This window comes from Grus americana, chromosome 11 (genome assembly GCF_028858705.1).
Source record: "Grus americana isolate bGruAme1 chromosome 11, bGruAme1.mat, whole genome shotgun sequence".
Taxonomy (NCBI): Eukaryota; Metazoa; Chordata; class Aves; order Gruiformes; family Gruidae; genus Grus; species Grus americana.
The window spans coordinates 13870526-13885984 of NC_072862.1; the positions used below are offsets into that span (position 1 = coordinate 13870526).

A 15459-nucleotide genomic window follows, 5' to 3' on the forward strand; every position below is an offset into this window, starting at 1 on the left:
AGAGGGGGTCTGACACCCACCACCCTGCTGGGAAAAGCACCCCACCATGGTGACAGCAGCGCCAAGGGACCCGCTCACCCATCCTCCCGCAGCCCCCAGACCCGGGCACTCACCGCTGAAGTGCTGGCGGCAAACACACGTGTACCCTCCCTCCTTGCGGGTACAGATCCCGCCATTCAGGCAGGGGTTGGAGTAACAGAGGTTGATCTCCGTTTCGCAGTAGTCCCCAGTGAAGCCCTGCGGGCAGCGGCACCGCAGGCCGGTGATGGGGTGGATGGGCCGGAAGAGGGTGGACGGGGAGGCGATGAAGGGGGCCGAGCTGTCGAACTTGAGGACGGAGATGCACTTCATGTAGTTCTGGCAGGGCTCCCTCAGGCAGACGTTGTCATCGAAGGGCAGCACCTCCAGCATGGAGGCGCCCGTCAGCGCCATGCGCTTCATGTACAGCTGCTCCTGCAGCTCCTCCGAGCTGAAGTAACGCCCGCCCCGCGGTGCCAGGGCCGAGAAACTGACATTGAGCACCGTGCCGCCCACGTCTGTGTCGTTCTGGATGTTGAAGATGAAGATGTCCTCCTTGGGCGTCGCAAGCACGGTGGCCACCCCTTCCAGGAAGGTGGACAGCAGTGGGGAGAGGAAGCGCTCCTGCCACATGTTCTCCAGCCGCACCGTGATGCTGTTGGCTAACATGTCCTCTGTGATGATGATCACCCGCAGGACACACTGGGCTGTCACGCTGTGGATCCCATCTGTGGGAGGGAACAGGGACACACTGCAGGTCTTTACCTGCTGCTTGGAGGGTGTCCCCCCTCCCACCCTGGGGCAGAGCCCTGCACCCCAATGTGGCCCCCAAAAGGCCTGAGTCCTTGGCTAACGAAGCTTGGAGCCACAGCCCTGGGGGCTAGCAGGGTGTCAACTGGGCTGGAGGGGGAGCAGTCAGTGCGGTTGCATCTTCTCCCTCCCCTCAGGCTCTCTACTGAGATAACTCTCAGGTTTCCTCCCTGTCCTGGATCTCGGCAGCAAAGTGAGCTCTCAGGAACTGAGCTGGAGAGATTCAGGCAGAAGGAAGTCCCAGCAGGAGGTTGGGCAAACACAGGAGCTGATGCCAGGGCCCGGGGTGTTTTGCTTCCCCGCTGTGCCCTGCCTGCCTCCCCCACACTGCCTTTCCCTGCGCCCTCCTCCTGCCGTTTCCTTCCTCTCTCCTCCAGGACCTCCAAGGCTTTTGTGCCGGTCTCCCTGCTTCCCCCCTTCTCACCATCTGCTCTGCATCTCTTCCTCCCTCAGCCTATCTCCAGTTTGTTTAATTCTCTTTAATCTTTATTTTCCTTGGAAACAAACTCCCTCCCCTTGGGACCCTGCACCACGCAAGCCATCTCCCAGGCGCAAACACAGGAGCATGCACGCACACTTGGAGCGTGCCAGCGTGCCCGCCTGCTCTCTCCCAGGACCCTGGCCGTTAGCAGCATCTCACCCCCACGTTAGGCACACTCACGTGCCAGCGGCTCAGGCTGCAGGGGCGCAGGCAGCGCAGCACCAGCCCAGACAGGTAATGACACAGCTCCCACCACAGCACCCACCCCAGCAGCTATGCTATTTGGGGCCCCCTGCCTCACTCCACCTACACAGCTCCCAGAAACCCAACGGATCCCGCTACCTTGGAGGGTCATACCCTGTTGCAAATTAGGAAATACTGGCCAAGATGGGAGCTGGACAGACAGATGTGACCATGTTCCTAATTCCTCCAGGATACCCTGCTACAAGCACAGGCGGGCACAGAGCACCCCTCCCAGCGAGACAGAGACTGTCCCCAGCTGGGGACCTGCCAGACAGCAAGCCCCACACCTCCCTCAGATAAAACTCCCACCGGTCCCTTCCAGACCACAATTGCCACAGCCCATTCCCCAGCCTCTCCACTTTACACTGCCCAAATGCAACCTGCCTGGCCCTTTGCTGAGGCTGTTGCTCTTCCCCCTCTCTGCCCAGACAGAAATTTGGGCAGTGGTTTTATTTTTCAGTCACTAACTCTCCTTTCCACATGACCCCAGTCAGTCGCTCTGCCAGGAGATCTGGTCTAGCCTGCGGTGGCCCTGGAGGGACCACAGTGCATTACTGGTGTGAAACCAGGAGAGCTGCTCATTTACTCACACACTGTAATCTCTGCCCCTCTCCTGGCCTGGGTATGACACCACCCTGTGCTGTTCAGAGCAGGGATGGGACTCACAATCTTCAAGGCAATCCTGTCCTAAGCCATGGGAAGGTGCAGCACAGCCCTGTGCCACCGCATCTCCCCTGCCCGCCCTTCCAAGCGGGGTGTAACTGTGTGGCACATCTCCTGCACACAGATGTAACCTGGGCAGCTGCTCAAATATGCGCCACTACCAGGACACACAGGACAGACTAACGGACTGGACCATTGCCACCAGTCAGCCCTGGCTGGCACGTGCCGAGGCTACAGGTGAAACAAGCCTGGCAAACCCAGCCAGGCTCTGCTCAGCACTGCTTCGTCACCTACAACCCAGTGCAAGGTGGCGTGAGGGGCAGCAGGCTTCCTGGCACCCTGCTCAGCCCCAGCCCCGAGGAGGACCAGGGGTGTAAATGCCAGCCCCCGTTCCCTGTCCATGCCCCAGCACCAAGCCCCATGTGCAAAGCAAGCTGCCGTTACTGTTCCTCTCTTCCCATGGCTGCTGCGACGCAAAGCCTTTTGATTTCCCCCAGCCCCGTTTGAAGTTTGCAGTGCAGGAGGATTTAAAGATTGAAACGTCTCCCTTTTTTCACCTCTCTCTCTCTTCTACTCTTCGGAAGGTCAAAGCTTTCTCGCGACCCTGCAAATTCCAACGCAACCACCAGCCTGCACGATGGGGCTGGTGCTCTGGAGATAAGGCTCACACGGGGCTGGGAGAGCAGCAGTGCCAGTACAGTCACCCAGGAGCTAATCTCCTGGTGGAAGGGGGGTTGTTTCCCTCTGAAATCGAACTGCTCCAGCTCCATATGGAAGCAAGGTGAGAAACCACCCCTCTGTGTGACACCCTGCCAACTCTGACATGGAGGGCAGCATGAGTAGTGGTTACCAAACAGCTCCGTCCAGCACCTGGTTGGACGTACCAGGGAATTTAGACCTGCCTGGATCAGCGCAAGGATCCTGCGCCATCACCTGCATTCCCTGAGGCACCTTCTCTCTGCAAGAGGCTCATGGGCTGCCAAGAGCACCCAACCCTGGGGAGGCAGGAGCGAGAAGAAAGCCACAAGTGTGGCTCAGCCATGCTTGGTGTAAGATGCTTCCCAAGCCACCAGCATTCTGGCAACCCTCCCCAAGCGACCACCCGGTGAGGCAGCACCACAGGATGCCATCACTTTGACACCACCTCTCTTCTCAGCGGGAAGCTGCGCCTTGTCCCCACTCCCTCTCCTCTCCCTTTGTCCCCTCCTCGCAGTTTTGCCTCTTTGGCCACAGCAAGCATGAGCTGGGCTTGAGCCCAGCTGCCTCCCGCTCTCCAGCTCATGGTTTACCTGGAAGCAGCCGCGAGGCCTGGGGGACAGCTCTCACTGTCCCCAAGGGCTGCTCAGTGCCCAGCAATAGGCAGGCAGACATCTGCCTGATTTATGGGTGTTACTGGGTCTTGGCTGATGCGATGCCGAGTCCTGGGGCAATCCGGAGTCCAGCAACACCTCTGAGGAGCAAGGAGGCTGTGGCCAGGGAAGAAGGCAGGCCACGGGGTGCCTGACACCTTTGGCATTACCCAGCCCACAGCAGGAAAGCACAAGTGCCCCTTTCCTGGTTCCCCATGGCAATGCGGGGCCAGCCCTGGCCCCACAGCCCTCCCCAGCAAGCTCCCCCAGAATGCGCTGTCTCACCTCAGCATCACACCCAGGGCTGCCTCCCCCTCGCTCAGTGCAAGGGGAAGCAGATGGTTAAGAGAATGACCCGCTGCAAATGGGGGGTGGGGGGGGAAGCTACCAAAAGAAAGCCCAAAGCTGGCTGGAGGCACTGACCCCCCTGGGAGGCATTTTAATCACGAATGCTCAGCCTTTCTGATTAAATCCTGCGGCTGGAGAGCTGGTGCCTGGTGAATATTCATGCAGCAGAATGAGGAGCCCTGGAAACATGCCCACAGGGAAAGGAGCAGAGAGAAGGGATGCAAGGGGCTCCAACCCCCAGCACCAGGTCATCGTGTTTGCACTTCCAAGACTGACAATTACCAGCTTCAAAAGCAGCGAAGCCTCAGAAAGAGCTCTGGCCAGAGAGTGGGATGGGCAGCGGACTCCTCCTGGGGGCTGTGCTGTCAGCCTGGGAATGGAGCTCCAGGCCTGCACTGGAAACCTCTTGGGGGAAGCAGGGCTGCCAACCACTGCCCAACAGTCTTCTGAGTCTGCCAGGGTGAGAGCCCATCTCTCCCATCCCCCCCGTGCTGCCAGAGGCTCTTCAGATCCCTGGGCAGCACCCCAGCCCACCATGTGGCACGAGGCACGGGCTCCAGCCAACACTCCCACCCCGAGAGCCTTGGAGTCACTCGCAGAGGTTCCCCTTCCCCTACAGCAAACATTTTGGCCTTCAGCCTCCCAAGGAGCTCCAGGGATCGGAAAGAGGTCAGCTCAGCTCAAACTGCCTCCCACACACCCCTGTCCCTCACTTGGGGGGACCAGGAGCTCAGAAATAGGCTCCAGTGTATCATCACTTCTCCTCTTCTGGGCAGCAGAGCCAACATCTGAGAGAGCAAAAGCCACTGCTCTGCCTGCAACACCCTGAGCAGCCACCCCAGAGATGGCAAGGTGCTGTGGGGACAGATGAGGTAGCTTTCACCTTTGCAGCTGAGCAGCAGTAAAATACCTCCAGATGGAGAAGCTAGGAAAGGAGAAGACAGGTATGGGTAAGATGAACATTCCTAACCACTTCTGAAGGGCTTTGGCAGACCTCTCAAGATTTGATGATACTTGACAGGTTAAGAGATCTCAGAAGTAAATGAGACTCCCCTCACCCAGCACAGAGTACGAACATCACTTTCCCAGTCGCTCTAAAGACACGGACTAAATTATAATAACCAACAAGACTCCCAAACTGTTCCCCAATCAGAAGCGGGTATCCTTAAGTCTCCCACCCTAACTCTGTGGTCAGCACCTGCAGCTGTGATGGACCTAACAGGGGAGGAAGCTCCTGAGATTGGGCTCCTAGAGAGGAGAGACATGCAAGTTGTGAAAGGCCAGGGCAGTCCTGGGACCCTTACCCAGCTTGAAAAGACGGCTCTGATGTGTTCAGACATACGAGTCAGGACAAATGCGCTCATTGGGCGGTCTTCCCTGCCAGGCTGGAATTTTAGGTGAGATATTGTGGACAAATGGGTCCCCTCACCAGGGCAAACTCCTGGGCTGCAGGCCAAGGGGAGCTGCATACAAAGAGCTGGAGGGGAACAGCGGCAATGCAGCAGCCACAGCTGTGCGTGGCTGAGCCTCCACCCTTGCCAGCAGCCCAGCAGCCTGGCCCAGTGAAACCAGTCTGGAATGGTTTAAAGTCAACATGCTGTCAGTCTCCTGCAATGTCCTGATCCCACACAGTGCTGCTGGCCACAGACACAGCCCCACCACTCCGCTGTCTTGCACCCTCAGCGGCCAACAGCAGTTTTTAGCAGCCATAGGTGCCCACATGTCTGTGAGGAGCTGGGGTCAGTTTTGAGGCTGTCAGTCCCCCTGGAAAGGCACTGGTTTGTGATGGCCCAAATCCTCCCTTGCTCCTACAAGGGACTGAGCTGAGAACACACGCAGCTCACAGGCAGGCAGAAAGGCCCCTTGCCCTGTGTTTTAGGAGGATCCAGCCTCCCTCAAAAGGACCATAAATCTCACAGGCAGGCAGGGAAGCTGTCCCCTCCTCGGATGCTGAACCTCAGGGCACCCACCTAGGTGCTATTGTTGCCCTCCTGCAGGGGGAAGGTGCTCCAGTGCAGTGTTGAGCCCTGGCAAACAATGCAGCTGGGTCTGAACGTCCTGGCCGCCACCTCTGCAAATCCATCCACCCACCCTCCCCCTGCACACAGCGACAGCATGGGGCCAACGGGGCTGCCAGCTGGGCGGGGGGCTTCAAACAATAACGAGAGAAAAACCAAACCAGACCTCCACAGCCAATATCAGAGCCAACAAAAGGTCCGTTCTTCCAGCGTCTCATTTCCCTCCCCGGTACAGCTCTTCCCCTTCCATCTTCTCTCCTCCTTTGCGAGCGCACCTCTCCCAGTCTCCCTTCCCGCTGAAAGATGACGACACTCTAACTGCAAGGGCCCCCTCGCCGCGAGGTGGCTCGACACAGGACTTCGGGATGTGATTGTCTCCTGCCTTTGTGCAGGGTTAAGTGTGCAAGGAGGCAGGGCTTGGATAAACACACTTGGGCAGAAGCTGGAAAGGTCAAAATCACCCCCCATCTCCAGCGATGGGCATGTGTGTGCCTGCGCCCACTCTCAGCCAGCCCTGCGGTTACAATTAACCCCCCAAGAGCCCCAATCCACCGATGGGCTGGTGCTGGCCGCGCAGGATTGCCTTGAACAGGTCTCCTCTTAAAGTCCTTGCTCCATCTTTTGAAAGAAATCCTCCCCTTGCTGAATAAGCTGGATACAGAGAGGGAGAGGGTGAAAACGGAAGGCAGCTGGTAGCCGAGGGTCAGGGGAGCATCACAATTTAACATACAGCTCCCCAGGCACTCTCGGTAATTCAGCGCATGGCCCCTCCAAAGAGGGCTCTTGCCCTCCCTCCCCCCCGAGCCCCTCCTCGGTTCAGCAATGAACGGATGCCTCCATTTCAGATCATGCATTCGCGAGCAAAGAAAGGCTGATGGTGAAGGCAAAGCTCAGGCAGTGGGGAGCTCCAGGTCCAAACCCTGCTTGCTCACACACAAGCCCCTAAGTCCATCTTTGCCCTGCCCTCAGCTTGGCTGGAGGGGACCCCAACACCCCCCAAAGCTACCCCGGCAGCTAACGCTAGCATCTGCATTTGGATGGTCTGGCAACACACACGATGTGAGAGTTTTAAGCACCTTGCTCTGAGGTTTGTCACAGCTGTCCCCTGCAACACTAAGTTGGCTGCAGAAAGGTGGTACCAGGTTTCAGAAGCCGCACCAGAAAGCGCTGGTGTTGGTAGGTACCACAGCCAGAATCCAGACTGAACCGTTTGCTACCAGCAGACAGGTATTTTTAAGAGGACTCCTCTGCACTCAGTTCAATCCCTCCTGCCCAAGCACAGCCAGGGAAGCGCTCGGTCCGAGCAGGAAGAAGAGCCACCTGGGCTTGGGAGCAAAGCGGTGTGCCAGCCCCTGGGCTGGCAGCTTGGCCACCCCAGGAACCAGCTGCTTGCCCAGCCAGCACCCTACAGCACACATCACTCCCTCGCTGGTGACAGCACCTCCAAAGGTGTCTCACTAGCAGCTACAAGCGATCCTCACAGCTGAGTACCAATGCTTTGTTCTTGCAGACCACCTCCGTCCTCGGACAGAGCGCTTCCCTGCAGCATGCCCCCACTGCCACCCTTCCCAGCCCCTCCAGTATTCCCTGATTGGAAGGGACACCCAATCCAAATCTTGTTGCCAGTCGCCAACCCACCCCCCGATGCAGAACAGGCCCCCCCAAAGGAACTGCCCTAAAGGTTTAATGATTTTCACACCCTACCTGTGACGGTCACCAGCATGGAGGCCACAAGCGGACGGTTGTTGTCCAGCTTACGGCTCAGCCTCAGCTCCCCACTCGATTGATTTACAATCAACAAGTGCAGTTCATTTCCCCGCTCAAAGGTGTAGAAGAGTTGGTCGGACACATCTGGGTCATAAGCTGGGACCTTCCCTATGACCCCTGAGGGGAAGGTGTTGGACTTATTGGACACGTAGTTATTGAACAGGATCTGGAAGTTCTTGAGAACAGGGCTGTTGTCATTCTGGTCAATGAGTTTGATGTGGACCGTGGCTCTGCTGACCAGAGGGGCAGAGGTGGCTTGCACTACAATCACGTACTCGGGTTTTGTCTCGTAATCCAGGTCTATCAAGGCTGTGAGCTCTCCAGAAAAGATGTCCATCTGGAATATCTCGGGGATGTTGCCTTCCACAATTTGGTACATGATCTGGGCATTGGGTCCCTCATCCGGGTCAACGGCTGTGATTTGGGCCACGACAGAGCCTACAATGCTGTTCTCTTTTACCATGACCTCAAACTCTTCAGCGGGAAAGACAGGGGCATTGTCATTCACATCCTGAATGGTAACCTGGATATGGACAGGAGTTCGCTGAGGAGGGATACCCCTGTCCACAGCATACGCAGTCAGCTCATAGACGGGAACGTTCTCGCGGTCCAGCCTGCGGACAGTGCGAATGATCCCCGAGGTGGGCTCTATGGTGAAGTCTCCATCCCCATCTTCCCCGTTCTGGAAGGTGTACTGCACTCGACCATTGGTGTGGGCATCCCGGTCGGTGGCAGAGATCTGGAGCACGCTGGTGAAAGGAGGTGCGTCCTCAGAGATCATGCCCTGGTAAAGAGGGCTAACGAACTGGGGGGCGTTGTCATTAACATCATTCACCATGATTTCAACATAGGTAGTGTCCGCTTTCTGGGGAATCCCATTGTCCTTGGCAGTGATAGCCAATGTGTAGGTGACCTGGTCCTCATAGTCCAGTCCTGCCTGGAGAGTGATGGCTCCGGAGTCTGGATCAATGCGAAACTGAGGGACGTTGTCTTCTAGGTAGTATGTGATGCGGGCGTTTTCACCGACGTCATCGTCCGTGGCACTGATCACCACCACAGTGCTGCCCACGGGCCGGTCCTCGTTGATGCTCACAGAGTAGTGGGCACTCTGGAACACGGGCCGGTGTGTGTTGGCATCGGTGATGTTGATGTGAACATGGCAGTTGTCACGCAGGGTGCGATCAGAGGCCGTCACAGTGAGCACATAACGCCTCTCCTGCTTGTAGTCCAGCGGCAGAGACAGAGTGATGAGCCCCATCCCACCTTGTGTGCTGATGGAGAAGCGGTTCCGTGTGTTGCCTCCTGTGATCTGGTAGGTGATGGCACTGTTCACGTCCCGGTCAATTGCCGTGACGCTGACGACACTGGTTCCCACGGCTGCATCCTCGTTCAGGCGGATGAAGTACTCCTTCTGGGTGAACTCAGGGCGGTTGTCGTTGACATCCATGACAGTAATGGTGACACTGGCAGAGGCGGATAAAGATGGAGAGCCGTGGTCACGAGCCTCTACCCCAAAAAAATAGTGCTCGACCGACTCCCTGTCCAAGGGCCCACTGACTGTGATCCACCCCGTGGCACTGTTCACCACGAAGGGCGTGTCGGCCGAGACTCCCGTCAGTTTGTACTCCAGGCGCGAGTTCTCGCCGTAGTCCGCGTCCACAGCCTGGATGTGGATGACAGAGTGGCCAAGGGGAGCGTTCTCCAGGACGGAGATTTGGAAAGGGGTGCTGACAAAAATGGGGGCATGGTCATTGATGTCCACCACCTGTATGCTGGCCATGCCGGTGTTGTTAGAGAGGGGAGGGCGCCCCGCATCCTGAGCCCGGATCCTCAAGGCGTACTCCCGCTCCACCTCAAAATCCAGCGGGGCCACCACCTGTATCTCCCCAGTGATGCTGTCGATGGAGAACTGGCCCCGGCTGTTGCCGCTGATAATGTTGTAGTGGACCAGCGCGTTGTTGTCCTTGTCCAGGTCCGTGGCGGTGACGCGCAGGATCTCGGTGTGGGGCCGTATGTCCTCCCTCACCTGGACGATGTAGCGCTTCTCACTGAACTGAGGGGTGTTGTCATTCTCGTCAAGGACCGTGATGTAGACCTTCACAGTGGCGGAGCGGGGCCCTGGCTCCCTCCCCTGGTCGTTCGCCTCTACCACCAAGGAGTACCTCTCCATCTTCTCCCTGTCCACTGGCCCGCTGGTGGTGATGAGGCCGGAGCGGGGGTCGATCTCAAAGACGGTGTGGGCAGCCTGCTCATTGACGAAGCGGTAGCGGATGTTGGCATTGGGCGGGGAATCAATGTCGGTGGCCCGCAGCTGCAGGATGGGGTATCCCTCCTCCACGTTCTCCCGGATGGTCTCCCGGTACTCGCCCTGCTCGAAGACGGGGTCGTGGTCGTTGCGGTCAACCACGGCGATGGCCACCATGGTGGTGGCGGAGAGCCGGGGTGCCCCGTGGTCGGCGGCCGTCACGCGGAAGTAGTGCAGCTCCATGCTCTCGCGGTCGAGGGCCTGCGTGGTGGTGATGAGCCCGGCCCGCGGGTCGATGCTGAAGAGCTCCCGGGAGCGGCTGTTCATCAGGGCGTCCATGGAGTACACCAGCCGCCCCGCCTCGCCCCCGTCGGGGTCCTGGGCCGCCACCGCCACCACCGCCGTCCCCGCCGGCTGGTTCTCCGCCACCTCCGCCTGGTAGTTGTACTGGGGGAACAGCGGGTGGCGGTTGGGGGCTGCGCGCCGCCCCCGCCGCCCCGGGGACGGAGACGGGAAGGGGAGCGGGCGCGGCGGGGCGGCGCGGGGCAGGCAGCGCGACGGGGACCGGCGGCGCGGCACGGCGGGCAGCGCCGGGGACGCCGCCGCCCAGCACGGCACGGCGGCGGTGCAGCCCCCGCGGGCCGGCGGCCCCCAGCCCAGCGACGGCGGCGCAGCGGTCCCCAGCCCGGGGGGGAACAAAGGGAGCAGCAGCAGCGGCAGCAGCAGCAGCGGCGGCGGCGGCCCCCGGTGGTGGCAGCGGCAGCAGCGGCGGCGGCGGCTCGGGGCGGCCGCCGGCTCCTCCGCCGCCATGGTACCTCGGCGGCCGCCGCCCGGCCCGGGCGCACGGCGGCTGGGCTCGGCGCCGCCCCCGCCTAGCGGCGGCGATGGCCGCCCCCCGCGCCGCTGCGCCGCGCCGCTGCTGCTGCTGCTGCGGCCGGGGGTGGCGGCGGCGGCTCCTCCCGCAGCCCCAACATGGCTCCCGCCACCCCGCCCCGCCCCACGCCCCCGCCCGCCCCGCCGCCGCCATCTTGAGGGAGGGCGGGCAGCCGCTGGCCGCCTCGCTCTTCCGCCCTGCTGCGGTGGTGCCGCCTCTCCGGGCCGCCGGCCGAGGTCTCCGCGCGGGGCGGAGGAGCAGCCCCGGTGAGAGGCGTAACGGGCACCATGTGAGGAACGTGTGCCCTGGGGTGAGGAACTTGCCCACCCCAGTGTGAGGATGTGTCCCCTTGTGCGAGGGACGCGCCTGTCCCCGTGCGAGGGATGTGTCCCCTGGTGTCACCCATGCCAGGCACTGTGTGGGTTTGCCACTGCCACGTGCAGCACACCTGCCCTAGTGCGAGGTGCGCCCACCCTCGCGTGAGACGTGCCGGCCATTGTGCAAGAGTGCACTGGCCCTTAGGGGAAGCACACCAAGCCATCGTGTGAGGCACAGGCACTGCCAGGCAGGGCACGCCAGCCAGCATCGGAAGGGCAGTGGGCAAGCTGCCTGCTGGCACAGCCTGCCTCACCCAGCCGGCTCATGACGCCCCCTTCATGGCCACCCCTTCAGGCATGCAGAGCCCAGCAGTGCCAGCTCTGGTGATGGCTCCTGGTGGTACAGCTCAGCCTCTCCTTGCCCTGGCACTGGCCAGTGCTTGGTGACCAGGATGTGATGACGGGCTGCGTTCCAGCCAGCCCCTAGTCCTGCACTCATCTGCACCTCAGGCAGACGTCCTGTGGCCTCTGGATGCCGGTCCTCAGCGCACACCTCCGCTGACACCCACTGACACCCCTGCTGTGGCACCACTGGTGCGCCGGGTGGCAAGCATCCTTGTGCCACTGCTAGCATCCCCAGGGCCAGGCTGCTTCCCCAAGGTGCCAAGAAGAGACTGTGGGGTTAGCCGCTCCGCCGAGCAGCAGCGTTTTGGCAAGAGGCACTGCCGATGCTTTGCAGCCCTAACAGCTCCCTCTGCCCGCTTGTGTCCATCTGCAAGCAGCACCAAGTTCAGCATCTTCAGGGATGCTTTTTTTTACCACCCACATGAGAAAAAGCCTCCCCTTGCCCCGTGCCACAGGGCGGTAGCTCTCCCAAGTGGCGCCCAGGCACCTGCAGCAGTGACACAGCCGCTGCCATTCGGCTCTGCCACCCACGGGCACCGGAACACATAGCAGGGATTTAGCTGGCCCGCTCCTGTGCCCCGATGCAGATCTCAGCTGTCCCCACCCACCAAGTGAGGCATCAACACTGGGGAGAAAATTGCAGGTTTTACTTCCAGCGTCCATGAAAAAAAACTGGCTTTCCAAGGAAAATTCAGTTTGGGGCCCTTGCATCGGGATGGTTCATTAGCGCATCAGCCTTGCAACTTAGCTGTTGGTTTGATCTCAATCAACTAATATCGCAGCCTAATCCACTGAAGCTTGTAATAAGCTTAGGAATAACAGCGGTTTACGTCCTCATTAGTGTTCAGCGCCGCGGCGGGGGAAACATCGTGGCCCGTGTCCTGTTGAAGACGAGAGGAGCCTGAGGCACAGAGGCTGGGGCGCACGCTAAGGAACAAAGAGCCGTCTCAGGGAGGAAAATAGAGTAAATTTGGGAGATGGGGGAATTTAGGATGGGGTAGGGAAGGGCAGGGAGCGCACAGGACACGTGGTCCCTCCATGCACATCCCAGCTTCAACGGGGCTGCAAGAGCCCCCCATGCTGCTGTGCTGGAGGGGCTGAGGTTCAGGGGGGATAGGCTGGGGAGCAGGGGGACCCCCGTACCAACACCGCAGCCAGGCTGGGCACCACCAGCACCCCTTGTGCAGCCCCTATGTAGGTCCCAAAAAGACGCACGAGTTACCAGCAGGATGGATTCACACCAGAGGTGGGCTCACTCAGTTCTCAATCCTAGCACTGCAGAAGCCACGTGCGCTCTCCAACACTCCTAGGGACCTGAACACGTTCCCACCCACGGGAAACCTAACGAGGCTGTGCAACGTCCTGCAGTCCCTTGGCAGAAATTTGAGTGGCTGCTTTAGAGCCGCACGCTGCTTTGGACAGCACAGGCCATCTGCACAGCAAGGAGGAGGTCAGAGGAGACGCACTGACCCTGGGCACAGCAGGTCTGGGCACCCCAAAGGGAACCAGCTACCACTGCTGTGGTGGTGCCCTCTGCACCAGCTGCGGACGGGGCCGTGGCATCCCGCATGGTGCTGCCACAGCGCTGAGTCCTGGCATCACCAGCACTTTGCCTCTGCCCAATGCCCTGTCTTCCTGTGTTCCCCCACCAACCATGACTGCCACCAGCTCTCACCTTTGGTTCCACCAATGGTGACAGATGGTCCCCTATCAATTATCATTAGTGTAAATGAGGGGGTGGGGAGAGCACATGCTGCCTGCTGATTTGGGGTTTGACTGCAAGCAAGCTCCCACTCCCATGGAAACTAGGCAAATACAGAGTCCAAGTGCAGGGTGCGCAAAGGCACCCGACAGGTCCCCAAACCAGCTTGCGCCATCCTCACGGCCGATGCCTCCCTTCCACCACCATCACCCATGCAGGAGCTGAGGCCTGGTCACCACCTGGGCAGTGGCAGCAGGGTGGGCAGAGCAGGCAGGGCTCATGCTTGCCCCAGTGCCTGGGGCTGAGCACACATCTCAGGACCACCAAGGGAAATACCAAGCAAGTCCTAATGTGCAGCTCAGCACATGCCGGAGAGAAGTTCCCATGGTGCTTACCCAAGGCTGAGGGCTGACACCTGATGGGTGTGGATTTCTAAGCCTCCGGAGAAGCTGGCATGTTAATTTATAAACTCTGTAGGATTCCTGAACATGGATAATCTGCTATGATTAACTCCTCAGCTACTACAAATCACCTCCAGCTTGGCCGGTCCAGCACCAGCACTGATAGGGCTGTGGCTATGCCATCCGTGCCCCATGAGGATTTAAGTTCTCCCCTTCCAGGCGCTCATGCACCCACCCGAACCCTCCTGGAACTGTCAGGCTAACGCCAACCAGCAGAGCAGCCCCAGCCCCACGCACAGCTCACCCAAGAAACCTCATCTAATAAAGGGCAGAGCAGCACCCGCACGCAACAGGACGCGCTGGCTTCGCATGAGATCCCGTTGCTGGCTGGACTATACATCGCGCCTCCTCAAACTGGGGATTTGCCGTCAAGAAACCCAATCAGGAGAGAGGCGATGCTTTTAAAAAATTACGAAGGCTTTCAAGTTTATTTGTTCTAATTACCCAGCTGACAGCTCAGAGGAGGAGGAGAAAAATCATCAGGGTATTACTGCCACAAAATAGTTGTAATTGAATCATTCCAGACAATAAAACAGAGGCACAGGTCACAGGCAGCACATCGCTCCCCCCACACCCCTCACTGCTGCACCGCAATAAAAATCACACCGATACAGGGAGATACACTCAAATAGCGGCCTATTACGGCTAACGGCAAAACAAGCATGTTACCTGTGCCTGTCACCCAAGCAGGAACCGCTGAGCAGGCTTGCAGATAATGAGTCTACACGCTGCGGTTTGATTCCCTGCGATGTGCGAAGGCCTTTCCTGGGCAGTGGGTGCAGCTCTCCCTGAGGACCCCTCATGGCAGGCTGCCCCCCAGCTCTTCCAGCCCTGGCTGTGGTGACAGCACAGTGCTGGTGTAGATGGGATGCTGCTCACTTTGTAGCTGGGACATGCAGTGAGCAACCCAGGAAAGCCATCACAGGGTGGGCACCCCTGAGTGCTGGCAGCCCTCACATATTGCGATTCCCTCCCCAGGTGTGCTGCTTGACACACTGCAAGGCCACAAGCCCAGCCCCGGGGAGATACTGGCCAAAGAACCAGGAGGTGGGACCCAGCCCTGGCCCCATTTCTGCAGGCAGCTGTGCTTGATGCAGCCCCCATGTCTGGGGGGGGCGGGGGGAGGGGGGAAGAGCCTGCGCTCAGCTCTTACACCCCTCCTCCTGGCCAGGGCTGTAGCCCACTGCCCAGCTGGCTCCCCCCACATGCAGCCAGGAGCAGAGACCAGCTTCCCTGCTGCCAACCAAGCGTGCACGCTGCCCTCCCACCACAACACGCTCCCGCCATCCCAGGCAACCTCCTCAGCAGCACACACGGGGCTGAGGTTTGGGAACAGCCAGCCACAGCCGAAGCGCGATTCATTAGCACTCGATACAGACCGTTAAACCCTTGCCGTGGGGCTTGCTGCCTCGGCAGCTCTGCCGGGAGCCAGCTGAGGCTGCGCACGCCTTGCGGGAAGCAAACTGCTGAGTCTGGCTCTGCCAAACCCTTCATCTGGAGCCACGATGCTGGGCAGGCCCACGGGGGCGATGGCTGTGCCCCCAGCAAGGGCTGCTGCCCTCCACCACTCCTTGTCTGCCAGCAACGTGGTAGGAAAACACAATGCAAGAAGCTGACTGTGGGAGAACTACTGCATTGCTCCCACTTGAAGGTCAGGACCCACCGCTTTGCCTTAGCAGGCATCAGACACTCACACTGCCCCCACTCCTTCACCACCCCCACAACAGGACAGGGCAGGCAAGGCTACGTTCACACAAG

The 15459-nt window shown here is 59.7% G+C and overlaps 1 protein-coding gene across 3 annotated transcripts in view; it reads right to left on the reverse strand.

The window, feature by feature from the left end:
- The window catches only part of CELSR3 (cadherin EGF LAG seven-pass G-type receptor 3), a 33580-nt gene extending 22690 nt beyond the window's left edge, over nt 1-10890 (reverse strand). For all 3 annotated transcript variants that reach the window (XR_008578797.1, XM_054838049.1, XM_054838048.1), the window contains exons 1-2: nt 7635-10890; nt 114-746 (exon numbers count right to left, since the gene is read on the reverse strand). Coding sequence is in view for 2 of the 3 variants with exons in the window: in XM_054838049.1 (XP_054694024.1) it covers nt 114-746; nt 7635-10752 (3751 nt within the window). In the remaining variant the exon portion in view is untranslated. The remainder of the gene's footprint in view (nt 1-113; nt 747-7634) is intronic.
- Nucleotides 10891-15459: the final 4569 nt, after the last annotated feature.